Here is a 15,707-nt window from a genome sequence, read left to right as displayed (position 1 = left end):
TTTGTTGTCTCTCTGGCATTATTGTTTTTATGCAATATCCCCCACACCAGTTTTTTCTTAGAAAAGTGATATTGATGAGACCAAATGGCTGAAGTTCCAAATAAAGCCACAAGGTGGAGTAGCTTGTTTGCCTAGAAACCAAAGTGTGCAAGTTGCTCTCATTGCAAACAGCCACATATCATCAGACGGATCTATCTATTATTAGCTGATAAGATTTAGCATGAGAACTTTTGTTTGTGGTTAAATTCTGCCACATGTGGCTAACCCAGAACATAAGCTTTACTGACTGACTCAGTGTGGCTACACTCTTACAGGTGATGCTCTTCAGCTTCCAAGCACAATGGATCTCCTTATTAGATGCTTACATGGTGTCATAAATTTTGATGATAGTGCTGTAATAAGGGGAACACTGCAAGATGTTTGAATGATTGAGCTGATGACCTGTTGATGTGCAACAGCGCCTCAACATCCAGTCTTCTGTACCACTAAGCAGGAGTGGGTTATACTGGTACTGGTGGTTACACAGACTATGGAAAAAGACAGACACTGACAGGAAACTCCCTTCGTTTGATTTCCCACCAGTCGACCTCAAGATTCTTCTGAATACATCCTGTTGTATCAGCGTTTCACTGTCATCTAAACCCTAAAAAACATGTCAACATCACCACCCTTACCTACATCGCTATTTCATCTCCCACTGGCTCCATTACTTCAAATCAATGATTTCATAAGCTCCAAACTGTTTTAAAACATCTTCTTTATTTCATTACATAAGAACATACATACAAAGCACACTTTATAATAAAGAGTTTATGAAACTCACAGCACAGTGTCCGTAGAAATAACACAATCCCTACAAACATTTACAATAAACTCTAGTATAGAGTTCTGATTATACCTAAGACAACCCCCACCTCCATTCAGAAAGAATACCACCTTCAAATTCAACTCAACTGGCACACCTTACATACCCAGAGAAGATATGTACACATTCTTAATAAGTTGTTACAGTCTCCAGATCATTAAAAAACAGATGAGGGGGAAGTAATGTGGTGATAATTAAATTACATGGTTTCAGAATCGGTGTAGAGGATGGGGTGTAGCTAAATATTGTGGAGTTCAGCCCACAAAGGTTTTGTTTGGAATGTAACACAAAACAGGAAAAGAAAAGAAGAACAACATATCAATACACATCTAGCTATAGGGAATCCAAGGTTTGGGGAGGAGGGCATACAAACAGTGTCCTTTAGATCGCAAATCATGGTGTCAGCTTTGGTGTGTTGATTTGTCTGTCCAGTGGCCGAGTCTGCTGCTTCAGCGTGCACTACTGTTGATCCTCAGTTATCTAGGAAACAGTCCACTTTTTTTCTGTCCTTTCTTTAACATCCCCCCCCTCCCTCCCTCCGCCTCCTTCTCTCCAAATACCTATCCCACCCTTTCTGCCCCTCTTGTCCTCTTGCCCGGAGTGAAGTGGAGACATGTGTTTCCCTGCACCTGCATGGAGAGAAAGGAAGAAAAGTGAAGTCAGATCTCTCCCTCTCGCCCTCCCTCCCTCCCTCCCTGCAGAGGGGAGCAGACAGACTGGCGCCTAGCATGGAACTTTCATTAACCCCAGGCAGATAGCAATGAATCCTACACATTCACTGGCCTGCCTAATTGGCAACCATGGTGAGCGTGGAGGGTATGGACTCTCTCTGCATATCAATGCACAGACTGTGTCCATTGGTATTTACTGGTAATCTGTTTTTATTTTTCAATATGACAGAGAAGCAAGAGAAACAAGACAGTGTGGTCAAAAGCCACATTTTACATCATATACGTCTCATGCTTTTCATGCATTTAGAGAGACTCATTGAGAAGGTAACTGAAAAGGTATAAAAATGAAAAAAAAAAACAATACATACCATATCTGTTATCACCGTTCTAATGGCACAACCGCCCCTCTTCTTTGGAGAAATTGCGAGTAAGGTCTGAAGTCTGAGGGGAAAGCAATAACAGAGACACAGTCTTAGACGCCGGGAACATCTAACATAATCATATAAAATCAAAAAAGAAATGAGAAGCACCATTTTTCCACAGCACTATGTATCTGAGACTAGTCCAAGTTACGAGTAGCCAAGACTATGATCTTTTGCAACACTGCCACAATATCAAGTCTCAAGCATTTGGAGATGCACACTGTAGGCAGCAACTACTCCTTGAAGACAGTTTCTTCAACGAGTAAGCACAGCAAACTTTTCACAAGTAAGAATGGACTTAAAGCATCATAAAATGGGATTTCTTGACTCCCCTAATAGAGAGGAATTTTCTTTTCACTTTCTCCCTCTACAGTGCGGGATGTCAGCTGTTAAAGCAACCCTGCTACAGGACGCATCTCTTGATGCTTGCCCACACCGGGGGTAAGGGCACCTCATCCTGCCTCACCTTTATTGACAAAACCATCTCCGGCGTGGCTGTGGTCTCCGCCTCCAGTGCGATCTGCAGGTCGAAGATGTAGTCGATAACGTGTTGCAGGATCTCCACCTGGCTGACCGACTTGTTCTGGGGGATACTTGGTACCAGCTCCTTCAGTTTGGAGTAGCAGTCGTTCATGTCACACAGGGCACCCACGGGCTCCTCCAAAGACGAGGGTTTATTCCGGGTGATGGCAAGACTCTGGTCCGAAATACAGCAAACAGCCTTGTAGCAGCTCCTCACCGAGCGGACAGGACTGATGGCTTTCATGATTATATCAAAGGTGGGAAAAAAAACAACAAGATTCGGCTTGGTGCTGAGTAGAAGTTGGTGATTGTTTTCTCCCTGTTGTGGTTCCTCTGTCGCTGTCCTGACAAGCTCCACAGTGCAGCGGCAGCGGTGTGGTAAGGATTTTATACTCTGCGCGCCTGTAGACGCCCCCTCTTTCGCATATAAATAAACTTCAGTGCTCTGATTGGCCAATGTAAAGAGTTCCTGACGGGTTTGAGGAGCATGACAGTTTTGATTGGCCGATATCGCCTACTGGGGGATAGGTAAAAGAATGAGGAAATTAGGCTGGGATGCCTGGGGGATTGTCAAGTAATTAGTCACCTCTCTCAGGTACAGTGGTATTTATTTGAAATAGAAATTACACAACAAAATCTCCCAAAGTGAGATTTGAGGATATTTCAGGTAGTTTCCATTAATAGGAAGAATAGTTTACTGTCACAATTACATTACTATATTGTCAGCGATAATTTAGCCTATGTATATCAAATACAATAGCCTATAGGCTAGGACTTTTCCCTTCCCATGGACCTCCGTTATAGCATACACAGTTACAGCATATATAGGCTGATACTGTACTAAATCACCTCTACAGCAAAATATCTTTTCAGGTGGGTTTCTTTGGAACATAAGCTTATGAAACGGGGGGTGTAATGTATATTTATTATGGGGTTCTTCCTATAAAAAAAAAAACTTTGTAACCCCTGACTGAGACTTCGGATTAAATATTGATTTGAAAAGTGGAGTAAGAAACTTCCAGTGAGCATTGTAAGCCGCTGAAAAGATACAAACTGTTTAATTAAATGGCATTATCTTTTAAAGAGCATAATATTTCGTATTTAAACACCGTTTTCACACGTCCACTCTCATTTTTCTCGTCTGTTTTCTGCCCGTTCGTTCACACACTTGCGCACAAACCAGGAGAGCTGCTGAAGAGATGACATGGAGATAATATAGGTAAAAGGTCAATGGGAGGTCAGAGTATTTATAAAATAATTATTCGCTAATTAGTTGTTGTGATAATCATAGCTGACTAACTGATCGATCCTATGCTGTATGCAGGCAATAGACTCTTCTATAATTCAAAATGTCTGTAATTCACATATTAAAGTGGGCTACAGTGAAGCTGTCAAGTCACTATCAGTTAATAATGTCAGATTTATAACCTTCTTTGGAGTAAATGAGTTTATGAAAATATATTATAACAATTCCAAAGTTTGCTCCCTTTTGGTTTACATCAAAGCACGTCCCCTTCTGCTCCTATTTGGGTCTTATTTTCCCCTTTTCTCACAATCCTGTTTTGTGGAGGAATGCAGGCCTGAGCCAGCTGTGTGTCCTATCCCGGCCCAGCTGTGTTGATCTAACGCGCCAGTCCCAGACATGCTGGCGCCAGCCTCCCGACGTCATCCATTCACCCCGACGCGCACTCCCCTCTCTGGCAGACGGCCCGCCCTCCCCCGTCCGCCACCGGAGAGCTGAATAGCAGAGGCGCTCAAAGACAGGATTGGCTGGCGGGGGCTGTCACTCACAGAAATCGATCTAGCCTACCCCCCCACCACCCACACCCCATCCCAGTCTGCAGTTTTACTCCCGGTTATAACAAAACATGAAGAGACATAATGTTCCAAATACTCCGCCACGTTTGTATGCATAGGCACTGCTGAATGGGTGATTCCACTATGGTCAAAGCTTGTGCAAGTAGATTCGTCCATTCCCTCATTTCCAAGCCGTTTATCCCAATTAAGGTCGCGTTGATGCGCAAGTAGATGAACCTGGGTTTAAAAATACCAGAGGTGCAATGTATCAGGATGATGAATTTACAATTAATTATTTAAGAAATAGCCATGGTTTGCAGTTATTTTAATGCCAAGGGGCATTTTTAGGTAGAGACAGATCTATTTTAGAATAAATAGCCCAATTAAACACCAACTCATCATAAAGCAATAAAGTTATAACCGTAGGCCTAGTCAAACAAAATGGTTGTACATCCACTCTTTAGGATGACATTTGATCACTGCGTTTATATGCGGTCACAAGTGTGCATTTATCAGATATTTTGCAACAATTTTGAACATGTTTCATGCGATTAGAATTGACAGCCGGAAGTGCTATTTATCATCTCTTACTTAAGGCAGTGCTGTTTACATTGACAAGTTCTTTAGGCCCAACACATCACCTGTATGACCAGATGGATATGAAGAAAGGCAACGTATGGAAAACAGTGTTTGAAGATGACAAGTGGTCAAAGTACTTTAAATATTAGAATTTATACGTTGTAACTAGATTCCAGACACACTTGTGCGTAAATACGCACGGCTGGAGATATCCACTCCATTATGCAGTGGTTTAACAGATGTTCATGTCAACAGTAGGGTCGCTACCCACTGCCTTCCCCTTGGCAATAACGCAACCCCATTGACCCTGTATGACAAGTCACTTAGCGACTTAGCGAACTAACCACTAGGCTATTATTGAACCGTGAGACCGGAGTTTGGTTTATTACTATTTTAGACATACATTTTCTGAGAGGTGCTGGCAATCCAAACAAGACTTTGACCTCAAATATCTTCCTACATCTGCCAAGGGGAGGACAAATATTGTCCTAAAATTCCCAAGTCTGGTGGGAAAAAAATTATTTGTATTTGCTCACTGCGCAAACTGCTGGGACAGTGTTTAGGCAAAACAGATTACGCGATTGGGATTAGGTGTACATGCTGAGTAGAGGTAAACATTATTTCATCTGACTCCCATTTGCTGATGGTGTTTCTGATGATGATGATGATGATGATGGTTTGAAACCCAGCTGAATTCATAACCATTGTTCGGCAAGAGGGCCTATTTTCAGAATATCAGAAACATGCCAACACAGTAGCTTGCTCTGGTCCCTATGGCAGCGCTTGTATTGGCTGTCTGCGGATTCCAGAGCGCTCAATCTGTGCAACACACACACACACACACACACACACACACACACACACACACACACACACACACACACACACACACACACTGGTGTGTCTGGGCAGGGATCAGGTGCTCGTCGGAAAGGCCCCGGACACAATCGGGTCTCTCTTTCAATGGATGGGAGAATTCCGAGCCTGGCGTCAGTGAGTCTGCCTCTCTCCCCGCCCTCCCTCTCCCTCTCCCCGCTTCTCCGTGCAGCTGGACGCAGACAATCAAGCCATCAACAATCGCCATGCATAATTAGCAGCGCCCCCTCCTCTCTCTCTCTCTCTCTCTCTCTCTCTCTCTCTCTCTCTCTCTCTCTCTCGCAATTAAATTTCAATTTAATATACTTTATTGGCATGTAAGTACCACTGGATATAACGCAGTGGAAATAGATACATAACAATATGCTTTAACATCTGTTCCACTTTCATGTGTGTGTTTGCACTACCTTGCCAAATGAAAGGCCTGGGTAGCCATGCATTCTCTCTTCCTCTTTCTATCCATCCTTCATTCCTATCTATCCTATGCTATCTCATTCCTTCAGTCTCCTCACTCCCCTCCTTACAGCCCCCCCACCGCACCCGCACACACTCATCTTCATCCAAAAGAAAACCTCTCAAGGCACTTTCTCTTAACCCGACGTCAACAAAGCGCCTCTTTTTCTTCTGGTAACAACAGAGCAGAGTGCAGAGGAATGAGGGTCATCTTGTGAGATGAGACCGAAAGAGCGAGGGAAGGAGAGGGAAGAAGGAGAGAGAGAGAGAGAGAGAGAGAGATGGAGGGGGAAAACCACCATACTGTCATGTGGAGAGGCAGTGTTGTATACAGAAGGGTATCTCTTTCTTCCACAAGTGCAGGCCCATCTTGGGGCTAATTAAGTGGCAAGAAACAGAGTGAAACTTAATTCTTTGTATCCCTAGAGTGTGTCACGCAGGATTCCTCCTCCTCTGCTCCTCATTTTCATTCATCTCCTCATCAAAGACGCTACAGTTTTCTCCTTCAGCTTTGAACAGCCTACAGATCTGGAGCCTCTGTTCCTGATGACCTGGATAATTCATATCATAGAAGAATTATGTTTTGTTCACAGTGTTGCTTTGCATACTTTGGCCGTTGCTAATTATCTTCTTTTTTTTTTTTTTTGGTCGAAGCCTGTGTGTATTCCTTGTTTTATCGTCATTATTTATTTATAACTGGATACACGTAATTTCCATTTCCAAAGTACAGTGAGTAGACAAGGAATCACTGGTAGATCACCACAACAGCACCCCAAACTACAAACCAATGCACACAATGGAAGGACACACAGATAAATACTTTCAGCAAAATTTGATACAAGTAAAGGAGTGGATAATGCAAGTCCAGTAATGTGGTTGATGGTACATCATGGGGAAATGAGAGTAGTTATCATCGCTGCTCTATCATTACTGTGATCACAATGTGCTGAGGCAGCCTATCCTGGGAACTTTCTTATCATCCCTATCATGTTTGCAGATGGCCATGTCCCTGGCTGTGAATAGTTTACTGGTCTGTCCATACAGAAACAAATGGAGGCAAAGCAACTGTATGGCAGGTGGGAGCCACAAGCCCCGGAAGGCCATGAGGTCCACGGTCTCTGAGGGGCAAAACAAGCTAGCTGCTCACAGTGTGACTGGGCGAGCAGAGAAGCTGCCAGCTGTCAGCCACACCGTAGTTTTGTCTTTTTCATCGTCCCTGACTGGAACAGTCCGTTTATTCTGTAGCCATGCAATGAGGTTAAACACCTGGCTTCATGTAAGCATGGTTAAGGCCAAACTTAGTGATCATGGCTGATTCTAATTTGTGTAGATGAGGGTGATATGATTATTTGTCATGTCTCTCATGATCCTACTCAAACCATGCTATATTTGCACAGGCTCATGATTTATATGTTCATCTCTGATTAACATTATAATGGGCAAAAGGGCTTACATTAATAACTTTAATGCAGTACAGACATCACTGCTTCCCACAGCCGGTTCAATGAAGACTGACAAGCAGACAAACAGTCAGATTAGTAGACATAAAGCAGTGATGTCTTTTGGCGACAGCAGAAGTGACATTGACCTTGCTGCTGTAGTCCACGATTGCATTACTATTAAAGGAAGCATTGCAAGCCCCCAAACCATTCCTGCACTCTTAAAACTGCAAATAAACACCAGAAGAAGTCCATACAGACAACCCAGAGACAAGTTGGCAGCGTCTGCTATACATGTCCATATTGCCAAGGAGGAAAGAGTCTGATCCACATCCAGTCTTGGTCCCACCCAGTATAGAGCTACATCCCTAATCATTAACCCAAATAAAGACCTATGCAGTCATTTCCAGATGATTACCAGATGATAGCCATATAATTTCTTTTCTTGTTGCAATTGCTGTTGCATGATTGTTGATTTTACTGTTGTTATGCAAGTGGTAAATGCACTTAAACTCACTTGAACCTGAATGTTGACCTTGTAATTACGGACTGTCTGGGCTATACTTTGTTACTTTGTGGGAGCCCACACAGACTGAGGCCCATACATTGCCTTAAAGACTCAAGGGTGCTGCAGAGTGGAATCCAAATTCTTTCCAGCACTGTTGGACAGACCGACCCCACACAGCATTAGATCGCTCATGTGTTTTGGAGAGGGGAGGAGATGGATTAGGGGTGAAAGATGGAGAGATTGAAAGAGAAACGGAAAATGGTCAAAGGATGATTGGGAAGACAAGCCAAAGGAAGAGAAAAGCTGAAAAGAGACAACACTTAAAGCAAGCATGGAAAATGACTGTGAGAAAGGCTTGAGGACAAAAAGCAGAAAGAGATGCACAGAGAGGGAAAAGAAAGAGAGGGATTGAGAGAGGCGAAGAGGAGCCTGACACTGCGGCTGCTGCAGGGGTTCAGCTGGTTGGACTTCAGGCTTCAGAGAGACACAAAGACAGAGGCCGTTGGGACCATGGTGGGTATCTCTGCACCTGTGTGTGTGTGTGTGTGTGTGTATGTGTGTGTATGTGTGTGTGACGTGTTTCTAGGTCAAGAGGGTCCCTGAGATCTAAGATGAGCCACAGCAGTGACTTTCTGTTTCTCTCACTGCCATTTTTTCTTTTCACACTTCTTCTTCCCTCCGCCTGCGGCACTTTGCCAACCCCCTCCATCCATTCTCTCTCTCTCTCTCTCACACACACACACACACACACACACACACACACACACACACACAAGCACAAGCACAAGCACACATGCACACACAAAAGCATGCATGCATGAGCACACACACACACACACACACACTCAGAGAAGGACCACCCCTCCTCATCTCTCGTCTCTTCCTGGTACATCTAATGAATTGAAACAGTGGGGATTGAGTGATGATACACAGCTGACCCCCCTCTCCTGACACACACGTACACACACACGTACACACTCACACACACACACACACACACACACACACACACACACACACACACACACACACACACACACACACACACACACACACACTCACTCACGCACACATAAAGACTTACCCTTTCTTAATCTGGGTCAGTGATGCCCCTCTTGGTCACCCCTGGCGGAGTCGTCCAGACGGAGGGGGCAGAGTGGGAGAAGAGGGGTCTGGGCTCTCAGTGACCTGATTAAAGGCTCTTGCACGGACTGCTGAGTCCCCCAGCCAATCAAACACAAAACACCCCAACTCTGGCCCTGCTCCTGGACGGCCTGTCTGTCTGTCTGTCTCTGTGTGTCAGATGATTGCCTGCATATATGCCTGCCCCATTTATTGTTATCGTATTTCACAATCTGTGATTATTTATCAGCTGACTCTGTGGTCATTTTCATTCGATTATCTGATGTCTTTCTGCTTGTCCACAGCAACATCCCCCCTCCTCAAACACACACACACACACACACACACACTGCTCCTCCAATGTGGCTATAATGAGGGCAGTGTGACATATGCAGGATCATGGGATGGACATAAAGGAGACAAGGCTCAGGGAAAATGAACAGCCACCCAGCACAGACTGGACTCTCTGCCAGCTGGTCTGTTTTGCATTGCCATGTTCAGCTGGCCATTATAGTGCAAGCCTTAATTGGCTTGTGTGTGTGTATGTGTGTGTGTGCGTGTGTGAAACCATCATAAATACATCATGTCGCCAAGGTTGTAATGGTCTAGCCCATTTGTCTCGTACTGTGGGAGTTATTAAAACTTTTTGCTGTGACTTGTTATGTCTGTGAATGATTTCAGGTCATGACCAATAAGTTGGAGAAGCCAGGCTGTGTAATTGTATCATGATGAGAACTCCTCACACTCTGCTGCCCTTTGTCACTCAATTACTTGTCGCTGCTTGCAAGCTCAGAGTGCACAAAATGCTGTAATATCTAGTGGTGTAATGCATTGTCTCTAAGAAAAGCTGGAATAAGACAACCATGACTCACTTCTCAAGAGAGTAACACTACCAGGAAATGCCCATATCTGTTTAGCCATGTCTGCACTGTGTATTGTAGAATGGACATTTCCTGCTAACATTCCCTGGCTACTCTGTAATTTACCGAAAATACCCTTGCACCGCTAAGTTAAGAGTCTTGCAGAAGCGGAGGGTCAAAGCCACTAAAGATTTCTAAAAATATTCCTTCCTCCAATCTTCCAGAATGGCCAAAAGAGGATTATGACTCTAACCCCAGTTCTCACAAACTGGAACCACTTAGGCTTGAGGAGAAACAAAACCCAAACTCCCAGGATCATTGGACATGGTCCTGTGGTATGTTCATTTTGGATTTACCTGTGTGAAAAAGAACGATCAAATTAGTCGTAACAGGAAATTGGAAATTATATTTATTTGACACGACAGAAAAAAGACACCAGATGTAGAAACTGAATAAAAAATAAAAGACATAACAAAATATTCAAGTGCCAAATAAGGGTATTACTCACATTACACTGGAGCTTGATCAATAACAGCAGTTTTAGCTTTGCAGAAAATGAAAGACTTGTTTTGACAGGGACAAGAAAAGATAGAAAATTGAACTGAGAGGCAAAAAAAAAAAAAAAAAGATAAACCGAGAAAAGGCTGTGAGGAATGAACGCTCTTTAGGTTTAAAGCTGGAGGGATGCAGCAAGAGAGGGAGAAAGAGAGCATTGACAGACACTGGGTCAGGCTGATGACCTTAACACAGTCAGCTCTGATAAAGACGAACACTTCAAACAACACTGATAAGCGCCACAGCGAAGGACGAAGAGCAGCTCCTTTGAAAGCGGCCAAAACAAGAGATAGGCCTGACGAGGCGCAGTTCACGGGAGATGAGAAGTGTTAAACCAATAACGACTTAAATTACCACGACTCTGCATTGTATTCACACGAGGCACAAATGTCATGTTTTCGTTCCTGTGGGGTTTATCAGTGACGAATAAAGGCATGTAGGTTAAGTGTGGTGTCACCATTTTATCTAATCAGTGTTAATACAGTCAACAATGGCATTTTATAATTGAATGGGCATTGGCCTAATGTGACAGACAAGCTATGACAATGTTAGCTGTCAATTAAATGGGTGTATGTGTGTGTGTGTGTGTGTGTGTGTGTGTTCATCTACCTAACAACAGCCCTGTAATGACTGTTTAACAACTCCAGGACAGCTCACCTGTGTCAACGTCTTGAGTAACCGAATGAGTTAATTACTGTCCTTCAGACGTCTGCAAGGCCTCAGAGATTACGAGGGACGTACTGAAGACATGCAGATAGACAGAAATAGAGAGCTAGCTTTCTTTTTAGTTGCATGACAATAGTTATTTATGTATTTATGTATATTTTCAAACTTAACCCTACTGCACTCCACCCATCCATCCATCCATCAGGATACTTTCTGTGTGATTTGGTGACGTTTTCCAGTCAGCTGTGATATTTCCTGTCTCCCAGTGTCCCAGTACACTAAGGTTGGATGGGTCTTGTTTTATGGAACTCAAACCATCAACATTTTACATGTGAAAAACACAATAGCACCTTCCAAGAGGACTGACAAACTTAATATCTATTTGTTTCTAATTTGCCTTCGTTAGGGGCGGGTAGATACAATTTGCTGTTATCTGGAAACCTCACCAAATTACAAATAAAGTATCTCGATGGATAGGTTGCACTAGGGGGTAAGTGGGAAAATCTCTCTTTTTCTTTCTTTTTTTTCCATTTTTTTTGTGTTTTTCTTCAGTTTTACTTTGTTCTTCTCTGTAAAGTATCAGTGTTCACTCTCATCCGAGATAATGCTCATAAACATATTGTTTTTCTGTTCATGCCAGATGTATGCCCCCCCTTGTTAGGGAGCAGATGATTCCACCCTGCCCGACCAACAATAACACTCCAGTGTTAGGCTAACCTCCTGGTGACTTCACCGCAGCATCTGGCAAACGTTAGGCTTCACCTGGACCCACCGTTTACGCTGTAATCTGAGCAGCACTCTTACAGATGCGGCTTCAGAGGGCAATGCTTGAGGTGTGTGTGCGCGCGTGTGTGCATACGTGTGTGTGCGCTCATGTATGTGCGCTTGCATCTGCGTGCTCTCCGGGCTCAGCTTTGCTTTCGGGGGGCTTTAGAGAAGACAATCACTCGGTTCAGGATGGGAACCAAGGAAGCCGGCACACGCACAGCAGGGGAGCCCTTTTCACAGTGTGCACAATAACCACCCGGCCCTGGAGGATACAGTGCCTGGCTTGCCTTGTGAACGCACAGCAGTGATAGTGCGCCGTGCATGTGGCGGAGCCGGGTCTATGTGTCCCTTTGTTAGCACTAGCTGCTACGGTAAAAACAACTAGACAAGACCAACAAGACAATAACACCACACTCCCTGCACAGCTGGCATATTTTCTGAGAAGCTATTTCCTGTAAAAAAGTCTGACACGGGAATAATGATGGCTTTGATTGGGCCCCAGCTATCGGGAGGCACTTCCTCTTCCTTTGTATTGGTTTCATTGTGAGGCGGTGGGGGTGGGAGGGCAGAGGAGGGGAGTGAGGGGGCGAGGCAGGGTGTGAGGGAAACAGCTGCTGGAGATGACACAGGCAAGAACATCCCTCCTGACCCCCCCACCACCTCCACACACACACACACACACACACACAACCAAACTTACGCATGCATACACTTTCACACACTATCACCTCTTGCATTGGGGGACCTACCTTTGAAAGGTTTGGTTTCACCCTGATTTTCCAACTGCTGACTCAGTTGACTCTCTGTTTTGACGTGAGCCATCACAGACATCACCGTCACGCGAATGGCTGTGAAACCTTTACATGTAAACATTATTCTAGGAGATCAGCTTTCAGGCCATTCTGCAATCGAAAGTTGAATAAACTCCCATATTGATTAGTGTAACTTATCACGTCTATGTTCACGGCATATGAAAATGCCTTGGCAAATCACACCAATTTGTCCGTACAGCACAGTATAAAATAACCCAAAAAGTATTTACAAGTGTACTATAGCATTTAGCATATGTCTTTATTCTTATATATTCATTCAATAACATTGGCTGTGAAATGACACGGGCAAAAGCCTGCTGCAGCTCAAGTCAGAAAGGGTGCAGACTTAAAAAGTTGAAGTGATATAGCTTTTTTTTCTGTCATTTCATTGTCCTATCAAACAGTTTGAGCAAATATGACCCACAGTTTGAGAAAGGAGAGGTATATATTTGTCATAAATGTTATTGATCTAGAGGTTAGGGTGTGCCCCCTTGTCTCTTCTTCTGTTTTGTCTCTGCACATTGCTAAGGGAAGTGCACAGCCTGTTATCTGCGATGGAAAAAGTCTGTGGTTCTTGACTTAATGGCTGCAAGCAGCGTCTTCGTACGCTCACTTTCAGTTCTTCAGAAAACGTTTGAGACGTACTTTGCCGTGTGTAATCTTAAGAATAACAACAACAATATTCTGAAAAGTTGTGAGGTAACCCCCCCCCCCCCCCCCCCCCCCACCTCCCCATGCTCACATGCTCACATGCATGCATTCGAGTGCAGCTGCATTCACACAAACACACACTTACTTTTGCTTTTACACATACACACCCACATTTTCTGAGTGACTTTTTCCATTAGCATTTGCAGAGATCGCAGGTCGTTCTGTTTCCTGCCACAGAAGGTAACTGGTATTTGTGTGTGTGTGTGTGTGTGTGTGTGTGTGTGTGTGTTAGTGTTTGAGCTCTCTCTGCTCAGCGTTGAAAATGATCACTGGAAAACGATCAGCGCAGCAAATGGAGAAACCCACCCACACACACACACACACCTTCTAGTGACAGATACATCAACAATGCAGCTCAATTACTGTTTGACTCTCTCTCACATACAGTTACTTTTAGTGGGAAATGACATATTTCACTGCAGAAGAAATCAGATTTTCAAACTCCAGGCCTCGAGTAGAGCTTGGGCTTCTTTCCTCTCCTACGCTTAGTATTTCATTTAGTCTTTGATTCTTTTTTTACCACCTTTCTCACCTCACTTTCTAGCACCCCCCCCACGCCCGTCTCTTTCCCTCTCTCCCTGTCGTCTTTCTCTTTCTTTTTCTTCCCTCTCTGTTCCCATCCCTCTCTCCAGTGGTGCCCGTCTCTGAGGATGGCTGAGCTGACTTCCAGATGTTGCAGTAGACTGGCTGGAGACAGAAAGGGCAGAGGGCTTCCCCATACCTTCCTCCTCTCCTCTCCTCTCCTCTCCTCTCCTCTCCTCTCCTCTCCTCTCCTTGTCTTGCTTTCAAACCCTCACTCAACCTCTACTTACTGTGAGAAAAAAGAGCAAACAGAGAGGCGGTGGAAGAGAAACACAAATATTGAAAATGGATGAGAGAAGATAGAGGGAGGAAAACAGGAAAGTCTATGCTGACAAACAAGACGCTATGTTGTTTGAAGAAAAAATGAAAAAGTGAAAAAAATGAAATGTGAAAAATGAAATATTCCAGCAAAACAATAGGACACTATACAGGAACTACACGAGACCCTATACATTTTTAACCCTATAAAGCCATTTGTATCATATATGATACACATTTTCAATTCCGTTTTTTGTTTTCAGTTTAATCAATACTTGACCAAAATACTGTTGTATACATTTGAACACTTCCCCTGTTCATTCTGGACCATACCATTGGCACTTCAAGTACATATCATATATCATACACCAGAAAGGTCGTGTATTAACATATTTTTTGATTTTTCTTTTTTTTATATGTATTTTGTTATAGGACTAAATAAAGGGTTCAATTTAAAAAAATTTGAATTTTCTGCCAATTCTTTCATAGTTCAGGCTTTATAGGGTTAAGGGAACTTAAGATTTTCACTTATAATTATTACGCAGGGGCTAAAATACCATGTATAATAACTCCACTACAAACTCACCATTGAGTACCCCAGACACAGCATCACTTCCTATAAGAACACAGTGGTGATTTTTCTTTACAGGAAGAGAGAGTATGAAAGAGAAAGAAAAAGAAAAAAAAAATGAAATAAAGGACCTGAGGAAGGTCATTATGTTTGTAATGTTCCTATTTTCGTTGTTGTTGAGACTAGCCTGTTCTCCTTCAGCAACTCAAACGTGTCTCTCACATGACCTCACTCTCTCAGTTTCAAAACAAATGCATGCAGACAGACAGATGCACACACACACATGCACACACACACATACACACACACACACACTCACACACACACGCACCAAGTCAGCAGTTTAGATTGTTGTCTTCACACGTGGCCTTGCGAGGTTGTGGGTCAGGGGTTCAGTCTCTGAGATGTTAACTCTCTTTCTGAACATCCATCCATCACTGTGGATACAACGCCCAAAACCATTTCACCACTTCCCATAATGCAACTCTCCTCCTCATGCTGTGCCTCTTGCATTCTCCCACCCAGCACATCTGCTCCTTAAACCCCCTCACACTGTTATTTCCTTCAAAGGACATACTGATCAATAGCTGACACAGATACACATGTAAGGAAGTTGTACTGGAGGTTGTGTGTGAGTGTGTGTGTGTGTGTGTGTGTGTGTGTGTGTGTG

The 15,707-nt window shown here is 43.6% G+C and overlaps 1 protein-coding gene across 1 annotated transcript; it reads right to left on the bottom strand.

Moving 5' to 3' along the window:
- Positions 1-1,369: 1,369 nt before the first annotated feature.
- id3 (inhibitor of DNA binding 3) lies at positions 1,370-2,828 on the bottom strand. The gene is made up of 3 exons (XM_030045276.1): positions 2,425-2,828; positions 1,905-1,977; positions 1,370-1,494 (listed from the first exon to the last, which is right to left on the bottom strand). The coding sequence occupies exons 1-2, from the start codon at positions 2,722-2,724 to the stop codon at positions 1,924-1,926; spliced, it is 354 nt and encodes a 117-aa protein (XP_029901136.1). The 5' UTR covers positions 2,725-2,828; the 3' UTR covers positions 1,370-1,494; positions 1,905-1,923.
- Positions 2,829-15,707: the final 12,879 nt, after the last annotated feature.

The sequence above is a fragment of the Myripristis murdjan genome, chromosome 22 (assembly GCF_902150065.1).
Source record: "Myripristis murdjan chromosome 22, fMyrMur1.1, whole genome shotgun sequence".
Lineage (NCBI taxonomy): Eukaryota > Metazoa > Chordata > Actinopteri > Holocentriformes > Holocentridae > Myripristis > Myripristis murdjan.
This window is presented reverse-complemented; position numbering and strand designations above follow the sequence as displayed.